This window comes from Rhipicephalus microplus, chromosome 10 (assembly GCF_043290135.1).
Source record: "Rhipicephalus microplus isolate Deutch F79 chromosome 10, USDA_Rmic, whole genome shotgun sequence".
NCBI classification, from domain to species: Eukaryota; Metazoa; Arthropoda; class Arachnida; order Ixodida; family Ixodidae; genus Rhipicephalus; species Rhipicephalus microplus.
Genome location: NC_134709.1, coordinates 12,181,209 through 12,198,053, shown reverse-complemented (window position 1 = coordinate 12,198,053; position 16,845 = coordinate 12,181,209). Strand labels below are relative to the sequence as shown.

The following is a 16,845-nucleotide window of genomic DNA, read 5'->3' as shown; positions in this document are numbered from 1 at the left end:
CCGCTACGGCGTCTCTTATAATGATATGATGGTTTTGGGACGTTAAACCGCACAAATCGATCAATCAAAACCTATACGACATCAGAAGACATCAAGCGTGATCGTGCTTACGGTCTCCAAAGACTATGCAGCGGACTAGGCCCATCGCTGTGAGTTCGAACGTCAGGACGAGCGCCATCCGACCGGGCGCCGCCAGAAACGGGTATTTCGGAAACATTATTGTCCGTTATCTTGAGCGGGGTCCTGGGCGCGGGTCGCTCGGCGCCGAGGTTCCCCGAACCATGAAGCAGGCGTCGACGTCAGGCAGCGGCGAATTCAATCTGTAGCGTGACGCTCGGATCGACGTTCGGCGACACGGCTTTTCAGCATCGTGCATCAAGATTCGTACACGCATCTGCACAGCATTAATCACACTTTCCCTATTCATCAGGCCCGCGAAGTCACGGCCCGCTTGACATATAGCGTGCGCCCGACGGACTATTTGCCGCAAACGGAACGGGCAGTTTGCCCAGCCGCTATCGAGTAAAAAAATACAATGTACGGTCGAAGATGAATTGTTCTGTTTTGTCGCTTGGCTCATACCCACCGGGAAGATCAGTCATGCTGTCGAGAGGGAGAAGGGTTGAAGCAATACAAAACGCTACTGCGTGACATTGAAAAGAAAGGGTATACAGTGGCTAAACCCGTCGTAAGTATGTTTTGTTTTGTCGCCTAAAAGATCCTGGCTCATACCCACAAGAGGGATTGGCCACACTGTACCTTATAAAGAAAATTCAAGTACTATGCAGCGTAAAAGAGAGAGAGAGAGAGAAAGAGAGAGAGAGAATTCAGAGAAGTATGAGACGTAGCTTACATAAAAAAGTGAAAAAAGGCGAAGTAACTCGAGAAACTAAAGGTAACAAATAAAAAAAAAGTAATAAGGGGGAGAAAGAAACTGCGTCGATGAGGCGGTACCACTAGCAACGTACCCTTTTGGTTGCCTGAGTGAATTTATGTAACTCGAACATAACATCACTGCGGGCCGTACCCATCTGACTGACCCCAAACGTAAACATTGACACGCGCGTTTCTTATGTTCACTTTTGTTTCCGTTTTAGCCCAGTAAGCCTCGGTCATCAATGATCAGTGCAAACTTCGCTTAACTTAATTTATATATTTACTTACGTAAATACACTGAATTTTATTTCGCCGTTACACAGTGGAGTAGAATTTACAAATTCAAAACGCGTCTGCCGTGTAGTGCGGGATCGAAACGAAAATGCCGTAGATGGGAACGAAACGCGTTGTTGAACGAAAGCCGCAACCGTTGAACTCAGCGAAGCTCGAGAACGCGAAGTAATTATTTCGCAAGTATATCACGCGGAAGACGCAAACTACAGCCACCTAATTTCACCTCAGCAAAGGAGGACTTTATTTCACCTCAGCAAGGAGAAAGGGGCTGGCGGAAAAAAAAGCTGCCTTACTGCTGATTGATTGCCGCACTGACTATTAGCACATAAGAAGCGAACATAAGACAAGACACCTTGCAAAAGTTTGGCGATAAGGAAAAGTGTGTAATACAGTGACGTAGCAAGTTTAGTTTTTTTTTTGTTTAACACAAACCAACAAAACGGTATGAAACAGATATACACAGAATAAATTAAGAAATAAAATGTGGCAATGAACAATCACAAACCATGAAACAGAAAAAAAAACAGTAACGTTAAGAGTTTGGTGAGTTGGTGATGGTTCATGTTTGTTTATGAAGCAGTGCACAGAGACAAGCACAAAAGGAACAAAAAGGGTCAGCGCTGCACTCGCAACTATAGTTTATTTCGCAGAAAAGACACGGTTAATATACATGATAGTGTACCACGTGTTGGCTAAGGTACTCGGCTGCTGACCCGCAGGTCGCGGGTTCGAATCCCGGCTGCGGCGGCTGCATTTCCGATGGAGGCGGAAATGTTGTAGGCCCGTGTGCTCAGATTTGGGTGCACGTTAAAGAACCCCAGGTGGTCGAAATTTCCGGAGCCCTCCACTACGGCGTCTCTCATAATCATATGGCGGTTTTGGGACGTTAAACCCCACAAATCAATCAATGTACCACGTGTTACAAAAGCGATTAGGTTACAAAAAAAAAACAATTCGCAATCGCTTAAACATTCCGATGCTTGGCTAGTACAGTTACTTTTTTATTTTTTGGCGGTGTGAAATGCCTCGATAACTTCCATGGTCACCTGATCCCCGTCACTGGAAAGTATTTTATAGAGTCTCTGAAAACAGAAACCTTTTTCTGTAATTAGGACGAAACGATTGGCCATTTTTTTTACATATTGTTTCTCCTCCTCCTTGGGGTTCACCTCAAGCTCATGTATCAGGGACGGCTCAGTGCTCTCCCATAGTAGAGTACCAAGTACTCTAAATCGTTAACCACTTATTCTAAACACATCTTGTCGCCAATTCAATGCATTGAGGAACAGCATACTTGTCCCAAATTTTTAGCGAGGCGCCACCGATCTAACCTCGGCGTGCGGCAGACTCGCAGAGGCTTCGTTTAGACCTGCGACCCCTGAAAGGACTCAAAGTGGTACACCCCAAATTTATATATCAGCAGGCCGGTCGGCCCGTGCGGGGTTGCACGCGTAGTTATGTTTGGGTTTGACTGACGCACTCATAGAGTAACACGTCACAGCGTTAAAAACAACAAGAATTTAATTAAAACAAGGGCGAGGCAGGAGCTCACAACTCAGAGGAAAAACTCAAGCACGCGATGCGAAATAACAGCTACAAAACAAACAATGCTTTATACGAACACCACAGGTACAAGTAGACAGAACGCGAAATGGTAATACAACAGCTGCACATGATGGAACTAAAGGAGATACAAAAAGGACAATTACAGAAAAATCGTGCTCGCGCTTCTGAGTTTCTACGTGCACGCAACGCAGCGCACACTAAGACATTAATTACAAGACCCTATGGTCGACCTAAATGATAATGACAATGACTACGTTTTGAGGAAACATCTTTCAGTTATCTATTAATTTATCCATATTAATTAATTATTTAAATAGTTTAACATTACTTTCAGTAGCACTGCATTAAAAGACACCAACATTGTCACAAATATATTTCATTCTCTGTAGATTGTCTTTGTCGCATACTTTTCTTCCCTTCTTTGGCCCGCGGCAGTGGTCTAGTGGCTAAGGTACTCGGCTGCTGACCCGCAGGTCGCGGGTTCGAATTTCGGCTGTGGCGGCTGCATTTCCGATGGAGGCGGAAATGTTGTAGGCCCGTGTGCTCGGATTTGGGTGCACGTTAAAGAACCCCAGGTGGTCGAAATTTCCGGAGCCCTCCACTACGGCGCCTCTCATAATCATATTGTGGTTTTGTGACGTAAAACACCACATATCAATCAAAAGATGACTGACGGCGGCAAAAAGAGATCGCACGCACACAGGGTCATAGCATCGCTCCGCGATAGCCCTCCAGAGTAGTGCAGTTTAGGGAACGCGCCTGGACAGGTGCGTCCTCAGAACATTTTGTTCATGACCTTCAAACCTCCACCAGAAATGTAGCGATGCTGAGGCAGACAGGTTAAAAAAAAACAAGCGTCTCTATTAGGGCGAACTTGTGCCCACGATTCTAAAGACTATGGTCGTCAAGTCCGAGTAGCCGAGTGGCACAATATGGTGGTTTTGGGACGTTAAACCCGACATATCAACCATCATTATCTTTCTTCCTTTTTTTTATTCTATCTCTCTTCTTCATTTTTCTATATTTCACAAATTCTGCTGCCGCACGTTTCGTGGCCGATCCCCCGCAATGGGTTGCGCGACTCTTCCGGTAATCGTCATCATCAACAACGGGCTGGTTTGTGCCTGCCTCGCGCTGCACGAGCCTCCAGTACAGAAGAAGCGCAGCCACAGCGTGCCCGCGTTCTCGAAGATGGACCATCAGCCTCAAGTGGCCAAGAACAAGTCTAAGAAGCGGAGCGCCCCCAAATCAAGCCGGGTACGCTCCATTCAGGCTTATCTATATAGGCGCTGCTGCAGTTAAATAGCTCTTCTTTACTTAGGTGCACGCACGGCTGACGCATATCGTCAACCTGCAGGTTGTACGTCGCGCGCGCCACACGCTACAGTGTCGTCTGAAGAGTACATGTACTTAACGCGGCAGACTAACTTCGGTCGGGTAAAAAAAATGCAAATACGTAATGGGATCACCTTCCCGCTACACCTTTTCCTTCGCGGAATTTTCGCGACGATTCCTCTCCACGAAGCTATTCAAATGGCAGTAAGTGCACACCTATAGGTTGGCTTCACTTCTTAAGCACGAGCCACGCTTCTACGCAGCATCACTATAATCGAGAACAGCCACTTTGTGCACATGCACAACGGCCATCTACTGAGCAGGTGGACAACTGGAACCAGCCAAGCTCCTTCACGTCCTCCTGATACGATTTTTACAAGTGCCAGCGCCAGTCTCGGTTCAATGTATGTACAAAATTTCACAGCGAAACGACAAACGCTGCCTAAACGACCTTTGTGAAACAAGCGTGTACCTTGAAGCAAACGCAGCCTTTTGCATAGTAAAATCTATACTGTATCCTCATTTTCCAAAACTTAGCGCGGCAGCTCAGTCAGGCCTATTGGATATAAGCTATAAGCCATTAAGGTCATAAAGAGCGCAATGATACAGTGGTTATCCCGAAAATTTCGCGGATTTATCTCGTAAAGAGCGTATACACACCACAGTCGTGTGATAAGGATGCTTCTGTGTATGCAAATCCCTCGATCTTTTCTGACAGGCACGCGATCCCAATGCTCGGGACGGCCAGCGCAAACAGAACACATATACGAGAGAATTGATTGATTGATTTGTGGGGTTTAACGTCCCAAAACCACCATATGATTATGAGAGACGCCGTAGTGGAGGGCTCCGGAAATTTCGACCACCTGGGGTTTTTTAACGTGCACCCAAGTCTGAGCACACGGGCCTACAACATTTCCGCCTCCATCGGAAATGCAGCTGTCGCCGCCGGGATTCGATCACGCGACCTGCGGGTCAGGAGCCGAGTACCTTAACCATTAGACCACCGTGGCGGGGCCATATACGAGAAAATAAAATGGTGGCACAAACACTGTCTACAAACTGAATGTTTAATGGAGGGAAAAATCACAGGTATAAATGAGTATAGATAGAAAGAGACTAAGGGAGGAGCCCACGCACCAAAGATGACCAACAGATAAAAACTAGACACATTCAGTTGGGCGTACGCAACGTGCCTAAGTACGCAGCCTGGCTAAGGGAGAGAAGTGCGCATGCGCAGTACATAACGTTAAAAAAAAAAAACAGCGCACGCTAACCTATCAATACGTAACGCTAGCTACATGACACTTTCGCGAGATAGCGAATGAAAGAGGAACGAGATTGCTAGATGACACAGAATGTAAAGCCGTGGATCCAACGATTCGGTTTGACTAGAATGCCAGTGACCGTTATCACGGCCGCTATACCGCACGACGACGCTAAGAAGCACTCGAAAGCGGTTTCATTTCCCGTATCACATTGTTACGCTGAAGCGGCAACGTGTGAACGAAGGCGTTCAAGTTGAACAAAACGCATCCCGCTGCGGTCTATATATACGGTAAACTCTTGAGTGCTTTGCGCTCGGCGTATACGAAACGTATCGTTAAGTGTAACTGCATCGTAGTATCGTGCTGGGTACATATATCATTGTTAGGATCGCCCCGACAGTTGGGCTAGTACGCACTAAAAACACCTATACTAACACAACTGTGCACTTTCCGGCAAAGCCACTTCATCTTCAATTAAAGCGATAGAATGACAGCTAGCGCACGTGTCTCGCCCTTTTTATCAATAGAAAACGCCTCCGCGTTTTCCCGAGTACGCTGCAGTCGACGAACAGGACAGGTGGGCTGCGCTTTTACGCAGCCCCAAACTTAAGGATCAAACCCTGGCCGTCCAGAGTGCCCGTGAACGGGCCGCCAAGCTCGGCTTGACGGTCCCTACGTAGGATTAGCCGGGTGGCGCGGGGTCTCCCCTGCGTCTTCTCAGGACAAAAATAAAGTTTTAATCAATCAATCAATCAACATTATCGTCGTCATCATCCCCGCTGGTCGTGCAGGCGGAGCTGTCGGCCACCTCGTCGAACGCGGACGAGCCGATGAGGTCGACTCCCGAGAAAACCGGCATCAGCGCTGGTAGGCCCTCCGATTCTGAGAAGGCCCGGATGTCCGGGGAGAAACGGCAGGCACCGAAGCCAACAGCGCCAACGACGTCCCAGGTATGCAGTGTGCACTCGTTGCCAACGGATCCAAACGTAACTGAATGCTTCACCACTCGGCATACCGTGCTTGCACTTTAATTTCGTCAACTTCCATAAGACAGATGCTTGGGCTAGTTGGTGATTGGGAATCAACATATTTGCACAGCGCAAGACTACGAGTAGGTACGACGTAACTACAGAAGAAACAAGTACAGAAATAGCGCAACCGCAAGACTACGAGTGGTTACGTCGTAACTACTCGTAGTCTTGCGCTGTGCAAATATGTTGAGTCAACTTCCACCGTGCTTTACTGGAAGGAGCACTGTACTGTCTCCAAAATAGTCTAGTCTTACTAACAAAAACCGCGCTCCCTTATGCAATATGTACTGTCTTCATGAGTCGCATTCGAAGCGGGCTGTGAGCGGTAAAAAGTGCTTTAACCCGATTTCCCGTAAGTGCCATTTCGCATCTTTTAATACGTTTAGGCAAGCGAAACGTACAGTATGGTCCACTGTTACAGGGAACACTCGAATACACACCATCAATATTCCTGGCCCTCTAAGAGCAAGTGAACTAAGAAACAATCTTCATGCAAGTCAATAGTCTGTCAAGAGGAGTCGGAACTTTCAACCACCAGTAGCCTTATGCATATCTAAGCCGCTATGATTCCGTAAGATGGCGAAATCTATACGTGCTACTAACGCAGATGCTTCCTTTAATAGTGGATACGTCTGTACTTGTGTAAGGCAGGCAATATTCCAAGCTCGCTGGTACATGCAGAGTATACGCGTAGCCAAGTATGATCCACTGATATGATTATTTGGGGCTCCGGAAATTTCGACCACCTGGGATTCATTAACGCGCACCTAAATCTTATACACGGGTCTCGAGCGTTTTCTATATACTTGAACGAAGATGCTGCCGCCGCAGCTGGGATTCGATCCCGCGACCTTCCGGTTAGCATTGGAGCACCATATATAGTCATGCACTAGACCACCACAGCGTGTCACGAAGTAACCACTGCCTGCGATGCAAATCCTCGAGTTAGGCCGGTTTGGTTCCGTTGGCTATTGGTCAAGCAGCGCATTTAAATTCGAAAGTGCATGGTCGAGCATCCTGCACGCGTTATTCGAGATCATCACAGCTGCAGTATTATAGAAGGTGGCTACAAGGAGAGAAGGTGCTAAGTGGAAGGATGTGAGGCTTGTCAAGGTGACGTTTAGCTCAGCCTCGCGTCTCTTGTTTCAATTTTTTTTTCTAGTGAATATGGTAAAACAAAATCACCTGCTTTTATATAGGCGTAACCTCCGCCACTTGACAGAGTGTATGCGGCCTGAAAATACACGCTTGAACTTACTCTTGTGACGTTAAGTTTAATCTCTTTGCCTTTTTCTTCGTCTTACATTTAGCAGTGCATTTCCACATAAACGTTACGTGCGATACAGGCTATAGGGGAAATTTCACCCCTCCATGGCCCTACATGTTCGAGTTTTTCTTCAGTGCTCGTCACTTGCGCTGGTCAACCACGCCGAAGAGCTTCTTGTTTGACTAGTCGATATTTATCGCTTATGAAAGAACAGCGCAACACTAACGCAACGCAATTTCGGTGAGGCATTTAAACAAGGCATTCCTCGAGCGCCTTGCCTATAAAGCTGCAATTGCTGTTTTATTTTTTTTACCTAACCATTCCAAAGCCTCCTCTATAGGTCACTGAGTTTCGCAAGAGGCGGTGTAAGGTCGATGAAAACCTGGCATAGCGCGAGAATATTCGCAGCTGAATTTCGTTACATTGTACCGTCGTATAAGGTGCATGTACATGTAGCCGGTATGTTGAGCGAAAACGCACGTAGGACACAGCTTTTGTGGATTAACCACAAGCCAGCACACCCTTCTAAAGCTAAGGGAAACGTATATAGCGGAAATAACCTCTTCAGTTCAGCGAATAATAGAACTGTAGATTCTCTGGAGAGAGTGTCTTAACTTAAGGTTCCTGTTCGTTCCTATATATGGAAGCACCGATCATACAGCGTTGACATCTGGTCGCCTCTTAACTTCACTCACCATGCGTGAATCGAATAGTGACCGTTCGTGTCATCGCGAATCAAACATTTTTTTTTCTGAATTTAGTAACCTCTCTTGATTACAGGCACAGCATCGGCACAGCAGGACTCTCAGCCTCCAAACCAATCCCGCATCATTAAAGCGTCACAGTGGAGCCAAGCACGAAACTGCAGCCGGTCAAGCGGCGAGCGCCAACACTTCAGCGTTGGGCAAGGCCGCGTTGTCATCGCTGTCCACGTCGACGTCCACAGGTGGGGGAACCTTCTCGTCGGAGAGCTCGCCGAAGCCCGGCGACCCGGGCGAGGCGGCCTCGGAAAGGCGGAGCAGCCAACCAGCGCCAGTAAACGTGGTTCGGGCAGTGCAGGTCGCAGATCAAGGCGCGTTGCAGCTGGAAGGCCGAGCCGCCGTCGATGTACCGCAAGGGAAACGGGATTCAGCGCCAAAGACGGAAAAGGCGACACCGATGATCGAATCCGTTCAGAAGCGGCCACAACTGGGAGTACAACCGGTCGAAGCCGAGTCGCTAAGGGCGACAAAACAAAGCACACACGCCGAGACGAGGACGGCGACCACAGCGGGGACGCCACCAGCGACAGGTCAAGCGTTCAAGCCGGGGTCGGAGACGGAGACAGACGCAAAGACCGAGACGCAACAACCGAAGCAGGTGGAGCAGCAGACCAGCGGCATGCCGCCTTCGACACGGCCTCGAGGAAAGCCTTCACCCGTCATGGTGGACTCGGCGACGCAGTCCTGTCTCCCGACGGCCGTACCACCCTCGCGTCGGAATGCCGCAGTCGACACGAAAACGGACGCTCCCGCCGACTTCTGGGCGGTGCCTTGTGCAGAACCGGAGCTCCCTTTCGCCTCTGTCGAGTACATGTCGCCACCAGCGGGAGCAGCCATCGCTAAGGTGGCCCCTGTGGGTGGCCAACGCAAGGCTGACCGCAAGTGCTTGGAGAGCACCATTACCGGTGAGCTACTGAGAACTCTTAGCCTACATACGCACAGCTTGGGCTCTCAAGATCACGCGTGAAAGCTTTGCCACAGTCATTAAAACATCTTTACAATGACAGTTGACTACGAACGGATTCGAGGTAGGGTGAGGGTGATGTACGAATGTCCTGATGCATGCATTCACCATGTATGAACAAGAGGACTTTGATGAGCTCGTTATTTTTTTGTTTGACACAGCATTAATTAGATCTAACAGGCAAAAAAGTCAAATATAGGGCGTGTTATTTGTTGTAACTATAAGGTAAATGGGAAGAAAGCCTGACAGATGAAAAGATAACTTGCAACTGGCATGGACCGAACCTGCCACCTTCGAATAACGCGTCCGATATGCGGTCATCGCACCGTCCACTTTATGAAATACGTGCATTTAAACCTATATAGCTCAGCGCCGCTATTAGAACAGCTACTACAGCCAACTCTCCCTCCTTCCCCCACACACCACCCCTTTCAAAAAAAAAAAAAAAAAAGAAAGCATCGCCGAGGTGCCCGCGCCCACATTTGTATTCCCAACAATTCAGAAAGAAAGATGCCCCTCCCAGAGATGGAAAGTTGGTTGTCTGGGCAATTTTTTTTTCGCGAGTGGCATACTGTCAGCTCACGTTTATCATTGCTCTTCCAAACCGCACCTAATGGCATCACAGTCATTACCGGGGGTAGATCATGACAGAGATCCGTTCAAAACTACGTTTTCACCTCCATACGAAGACGTTGATGAAATACAAAGCAGGATGCCGTCCTGCAGCGGGTGGCGGCCGCAAGTCCGCTGCCGTGACGAGCGAAGCCGGTGCCGCGGTCACTACGGAGGCGACCATCATGATGGACGTGAACCCGTACGTGCGCTACCCGCTGCTCACCATGAACCTCCTCATCTGGCTCATGGGTCTCACGCTACTGCTGGTCGGCGCGTACGCCTACGTGGACACCTGGACCCAGACGGACATCCCGTCGTCTTCCACTACATACAACATCTACAGGTATACGAACGCATACGGGCGTCTTTTCTGCCAAGTATATTAGTGAAGTCAAGTGAATCAAATGGAGCTTGTAGATATCGGTCAATTTTCATGCTAAAGTGCAACCCAGACGCAAATAATTCTTAACTGCAATACAAGACAAACAGAACTTTATTATGTGTCCTTGCTCGTCATGAAAGCGAGGACCGGGAGACTAGCCCTACCGGTAACCCCCTTCTTCAGGCAACCGCACCATCAGTCGTGGTAGTGTCTTTGGAGTTTGTCCCCCCGAGCACGCGCTATGCAGCATAGCCTCCCACTGTTCGGGCGAGCCCTGAATAAGAACTGGCGGCTTACTGAGGAAGTAGACAAAAAGGAAGAAAAACGCAAGACGAGCGCTCTCTGACCACTAATATTCATCGAACAGAAACGCCTGAAAAGAGAAACACTCGAAAAACCCAAACAACATGCGCGCGCAAGACTTGGTCACATGCAAATAGTTTCTAAGACATAACAAAACGATAGATGGCTCCGACACACTATCATCATGCAACATTCTTTATGTGCGAGGCTTTCGCGAGCTCATTTCTCTTTGCGCTCGTGTTCTCTCGAAATAAGGATTGCACCCACACAATCTACAAGAACAGGCCTGCGTTTCTTACGCTGGCGAAGGCGCCCATTATTGCAGCTGCTCAATGTGAGGCATTCCGCACGAGGGACGAATCGCAATATAGCTACGCCAACGGTGACAAGGAAAGAAGGGGCAGCGATGCGCCACACAGCAACCAACAACAGATGACGTGCCTGCCTTCCTCTCAACTCGCTCGCTCGATTCCGTGCCGACCGATTGTGCCCTCGCGATCTCCGACGACAGCGCAGCTCTGGCCGACTGGGTTGGTCCTACGCCAACTCCTGACGCCGGTCCCCGACGAAGACGACAGCGTTGCTCTGGCCGACTGGATTAGCCCTACGTCATCTACTGTCGCCGACAAGAGCTCTCGCCAGTGGTGCCCCGTCCTCGGACTCCTGCGACCATCTCCATCTTTCCCATCTTCTCCTCACGTCCGTTGTTCGCTGTCCCTGCGCCTCGCTATCTCCTTCCTCTCTCTCTATCTCTTTACCTTTTAATCTCTATCTCTTTACCTTTTACCTTTACCTTTACCTCCTTTTCCCCCACCCCTTGTGAGATACTGTTGAGGTGTCCTCCCCCTGAGAGACGGTTACGGGGCTCACTTTTCTCTTCTTTTCATTTAAAATCACTTCCCCCTCCATTGCAGCGCAAGCCTTGTCTACTTTTGTTGTAGGCCGGAAAGACAATATCCACGTCAAAACACTTGGCAACCTTAAAGCGATGGGGAAGTCTATGAACAGTGATTGAAGAGTCTATAAAGAGTCTGTGAACAGTCTGTTGCCTACTTACCCCCCCCCCCCCCTTTTTTTTGTGCTCGTCGTTTTTTAGAGCCGTAATCTTTTCGTGTTCATGGATAGCCAACTACCCCAACAATCCATTCTGCTAACATATGCTATGACAGCAAGTTTACGACTTTTCTTGTTGCCCATGTGTCGTCAGTTTCACCAGGACGAAGTTTACCTATCTTGACAGGTATCTTAGACGCCAAAACAAGCAACTTTCACGCTTTAACCTTTTTTTTTTTGTAGCGCGCACAAAAGACAGAGACACAAGGAAACGAAGGGCAGACGAGCGCTCGTTCGTCCCTGCTTTTTGTGTGTCCTAGTCTTTGCCCAAATTTTTAAGCATGAACTCATACCAACTCGCCCAGGTATCAGTTTTGCTACAAGTAGCTTTGCAGAATGCTCCGCTTTTCTTTTTTTCGGACGAATAATCTTGCTGAAAACTATAGCAGTGTAAAGAGGAGAAAAACTATATTTTTTGCTTGTCCCCGCTTACTGGCGACAGCATGTTCGTGATCAAGATGGAGATCACGGTGATGCTGTTCGGCACGGTGACCATGTCGCTCTCCTTCTGCGGCTGCGTCGGCGCTCTGCGCGAGAACACCTGCCTGCTGAACGTGTACTCGTCGTTCATCACCGCGCTGCTGCTGCTCAACCTGCTCGCGGGCCTCGTCGTCTTCTTCCTGCCGTCGCAGATCAAGAAGCTGCTCTCTGAGACCTTCTCCATGGAGCTCATCGTCCACTACCGCGACTCGCCGGACTTCCAGAGGCTCATGGACAGCATACAGGTGCGAGGAAGCACCTATCCCAAGGGTTGTATGCAGAACTTTTTTTGCCGGGAAGGGGAGGGGGGTGGAGTAGGACACCTCCTTGATCTATTAAGTGGGGACCGAACGGGCAAATGGGCATTTTATGCACGGCGAAAAAAAAAAATCGGAGAGGGGGGCGCGGGCCCGGAGTGCCACCCTCACTCCTGCCCCCCCCCCCCCCCGCCCTTCACTTTTGGTCAACAGAGATTGTTGCTGAGCTATAGTTGGTTCATACTTAAGGGAAAAAAAAAGAGGCAAGACGCAAGGAGGATGGCGATGAAGCCCTTGTCTGTCAGTTCGTATATTCGGCTCTTCGTCCCCGTCATATCCTCGCGCCTTATCACTTTTTTCCCCACCTTCGGCCAAGTCCCACAGATCATACAAGTGGCGACACTCCTAACCGGAGGCGTGTCAATGGACACATTGATGAACCATTAAGTACCGTTCAAACTGACACCACCGTTGCCACGAAACACAGCGACACGCACTCCCCGGGCCACAGCTGGGCTGGTAAAACCCGTCTGAGTGGGAAAAAACGGTTTCGGTTTATGTATTACCGATGGACATTTGCAGGAGCGAATGCAGTGCTGCGGCATCTCGAAGCGGAACTTCCGTGACTGGAACGCCAACATGTACTTCAACTGCTCGCGTGCCAATCCGAGCAGCGAGCGCTGTTCCGTGCCTTACTCTTGCTGCAAGCGCAACACTACCGAACAGGTTCGTGCATTCTTACAGCCTCGTCCGACCATCACCACACTGGTAGTGAGTGCGGTCAAGTATCTTGCGGGTTGTTTACTGATTTATATGCGTGCGGAATCATCAATACGCGGCGCGTCGGCAATATACGCAACTTGAGCAGGTTTTCTGACATTTTCTGCTTTGTCGACATTGAACCCTGGATTATCAACGGGACATTACTAAACGTATTTGCGATAAGACGCGCGGTAAAACATTACGTGTGGTACACGCGATAACATCATACGTGCTCTTATCATCTCCTTTCGTGAAACTGCAGGCAACAACCCCCTCCCCCGCCTTTTAAAGATAATCAGGCAAGATCGGGATAAAGGGGGCAGGATCTTGCTTGGTCGCGGAACGAAATTCAAAATGTCGGCAAAAAAGCCACTAGGAAGTCTTCTAATGAAATGTCTCATTGAATACGAATGTATTTACTGTTCTTACTGAGCCGTGGGTAATACTGGTGTGAGATTTCTTGTGTTATGAGAAAGAGAGAAAGAAGTTCTTACTGTTCCGACGATTTGTGACAACTCGGAATGGAGCCCCCAGGCACCACACTGTAAGTACTATATATATGCGAAATCGTGCGCATATATGAACTCTCACTTGGATTTCATGGGAACCACTGCTGCAGGATTCTTTAGCGCGTGGAGAACAGGTTCGAATGGCAAGATTGGTGGGGGGCTGTAGCTCGCTCATTTTTTCAAATATCCCGAAAAGGGAAATAGGGAGCATGCTCGGGTAGTCAAGGCGGCCTGTCACATTACGAGCTATTTCTGAAGGCGATTTGTGATTGGAACGACAGATATCGATAGGGATTTCCAGATTGACTTGAATCTGGACGCCGGTTCCGCCCATAGGTCGGAAAACTCAGTAGACTCACTCGGACTCAGACCGAGCCTTGGGTTAGAGAGAGTAATACTTTGTTGAGTTTGGGTCCGAGTGAGTCCGGTTGAGAAAAAAAAATCATTGAGCGAGTCCGAATTTAAGCCCGGTCGAGGAACATTTTGTTGAGTCCGAGTTTGAGGAAAACTCTGGTAAATGAGAGTGCGTGTTAGTCCCAAGCGCAAGATATATTTCACGAGCGAGTCCGCGTAAGCTCCACATAATATTTACATCATTCTCCCTTTAACGAGCTGACGAGGTACCCGCTACGCATTCGTAAGGCAACACGTGTACCTGCGCAGCTACGCGCGTTGTTGATTATAATCATCAGTGCCAGTGTGCTTTGAGAGTGCTGCGTCTTTAATCCAACCACCCGTTCAGCAACCCCCATGTTTCGATCGACGCCTGGTGTGAATCCACAGTTTTCCACATTCTACATTGGTGTGAATCCACACTGTTTTCCATTGTTAAGTAGTGCGAGGAACGCACTACCCACACTTTTAGGTAGTGCGTTCCTCGCACTACCTAACATTCATATATAGTGAGTTTTTTTTATTTCAATTTAATTTCTAGAACATGGCTCTGTAGTCGAACATCAATCTGTTTGTCCTGCAGAAGTTTGGCCTTGGGGAATTCAAATCCCACAAGAACTTAGTTTTTTTTTCATTTATTCATTTACATCTTTGTCGATTTTTCGCTCGCAAATAACGAGCTCTTTAACGTTGTCGCATATTAATTTGGGCCGAAGACAGTATCGCGCGCGCACCGGGCCACGTGTTCGATACTGCTCCTGGTCTAAACTGTCCCATTATTGAACTTTGTAGCGTCACACCTTAATGTCGACACACCTTAATGTTGTCTGGTCACACCTTGTTGTCGCGACGCAGGTGGTGAGTCTCTCGTGCGGCCGCAACGTGCTCAACATGACCGACTACGACGCCTGGTTCCAGGTGTACACGGGCAACTGCCTCGACTCGGCGCACCGGTACGTGCGCGAGAACGTCACCATCATCACGGGACTCTGCCTCGTCTTCGTCATCGTGCTCGCCTTCGTGCAGATGGTGACGCAGGCGCTCATCGACGAGATACAAATCATACGGCGAATATACGAGAAGTTCTACGAGCGAGCCTTCGACATACGCGCAGCCCAGGAACTGCAGACCGAGCCGTCGGCCAACTGACGCGCTGGTTGGGAGTCCCCGCGCTCCGCCTACCAGGACCTCCGTCATTCATTGGTGGAAGTTTTTGTGCGGATCGCTATCTCGACGTTTGTGCCGGCAAAGTCTAAACTTAGTGCCAACTTTCCAAGGAAGTATCGCAAGCAGGAGGGCCAGTACTATGCTCGTTAATTAGTGATACCCGCGACTTGAATCTCCGGTTTGTGCTTTTTCTGGTGCTTTTAGTTTTGTGCAGAGGAAGTACTGCAAGCAACAGCAACATTAATTGTTTAGTGATGTTTTCCTTGGTGGCGCCTGGAGGGCCCACATATTATGCTTTTTTACGGTCAACTCCAGCAGATAGCAGCGTGGTTCATGAGAGGCTGGTGTCCTTACGGACACTTCAGAGGCTGTACGGGGCTTTCACTGTATATGGGACTGAATGCCCGGCCATCGGCTGACCCTGTTGACCCCTTGAAAGACTATTTGCCAACGCATGCCACCCGTGTCGTTTGTGCATAAGTTTGTGCCCGTTTCGTTTGTGCACTTCCTAAGAGATGAGCGGAAGAGTGGCTATTTAGCGACAGCGACGTCGCAACCTTTCATTATACTATTGCTTCTCTGTGTTCTGTGAAACACCTCGGTCTTAGTTGTCTGCATGGACTGCGTATACTAGAAAGACGATATCGTTATGCGTATAGACAACTTAAAACGGTTATGTTGCGCCGGCAGTTCTATGCGCCGAGCCCGGGAAAAGTGCGAACTCTGGGACACACTTCGTGCTTGATTTATTTTTATATTTGTCGCGAGATCCACGTCGACGTGAATCGTATTTGTATATATGCGACAAACTGGGTCAACGCTTTACGGATTGAAGTAATCATTCTTATTATGAGCAGCACACCTGAACTGAAAACTTTTGTTTCACCAGATACGCAAAAGCTGCAGCCTTTGCGTGCTTCATCACTTCACCACTGCAAAGCCATCTACAGGATAGCATAGCAAGGGGTGGGAACAAATTGAAGGCGCGGATGAGGAGGGAAGGGGGAGAGAGGGTAATATATAGGGAGATAAATGAAAATGAAAGAAACAAGAAAGAGAATATGTACATCGTCAAGCTGCACACGAACGCGAAAGGAGCGAGGAGAAGCATTGTAGCAAAAGACAAAGGAAACCATCCTGCTAACAAAAGCACATCAATTCGCGAAGTTGAAGTTCCACAGGACTGTTCGGTTATGCATGCGTCGAGGCGAGTACTTGGAATTTGTGATATTAAAATGCTCTTCATTCAATAAAGGACTATATGATATGTTGCCCAATATCCTGACTGTGTACAGTAGTTTGTAAATTCTATAGACATGAATGAAGAAGCAGTGCTTTGTTTTATAACACCTTGATGATGTTTTCCAAAGAACAACGAAGTTTTTCACACCACACTGTACCTCGGTTTCACGGAGTGAACGAAACGAAACTATACGTAATCATCGACGAACTTATAGCTATCGAATAAAGTTGTGAATTTATGAGCTTCGCATTCCCCCATC

The 16,845-nt window shown here is 48.4% G+C and overlaps 2 protein-coding genes across 7 annotated transcripts in view; one reads left to right on the top strand and one right to left on the bottom strand.

Moving 5' to 3' along the window:
* Positions 1 to 492, bottom strand: part of LOC119181868 (pancreatic triacylglycerol lipase-like) — a 15,559-nt gene extending 15,067 nt beyond the window's left edge. For 2 of the 4 annotated variants that reach the window (XM_075875055.1, XM_075875056.1), the window contains exon 1: positions 112 to 492. In XM_075875055.1, the coding sequence (XP_075731170.1) occupies positions 112 to 217 (106 nt within the window). In that variant the 5' untranslated portion in view covers positions 218 to 492. The remainder of the gene's footprint in view (positions 1 to 111) is intronic. The other 2 variants (XR_012886452.1, XM_075875053.1) reach the window with 2 other exon arrangements.
* Positions 1 to 16,845, top strand: part of LOC142774582 (uncharacterized) — a 20,463-nt gene extending 3,618 nt beyond the window's left edge. For 2 of the 3 annotated variants that reach the window (XM_075875050.1, XM_075875051.1), the window contains exons 2-7: positions 6,131 to 6,289; positions 8,418 to 9,303; positions 10,071 to 10,320; positions 12,218 to 12,500; positions 13,095 to 13,238; positions 15,032 to 16,845. In XM_075875050.1, coding sequence (XP_075731165.1) covers positions 6,170 to 6,289; positions 8,418 to 9,303; positions 10,071 to 10,320; positions 12,218 to 12,500; positions 13,095 to 13,238; positions 15,032 to 15,325 — 1,977 coding nt within the window. In that variant the 5' untranslated portion in view covers positions 6,131 to 6,169 and the 3' untranslated portion in view covers positions 15,326 to 16,845. The remainder of the gene's footprint in view (positions 1 to 6,130; positions 6,290 to 8,417; positions 9,304 to 10,070; positions 10,321 to 12,217; positions 12,501 to 13,094; positions 13,239 to 15,031) is intronic. The other variant, XM_075875052.1, reaches the window with a different exon arrangement.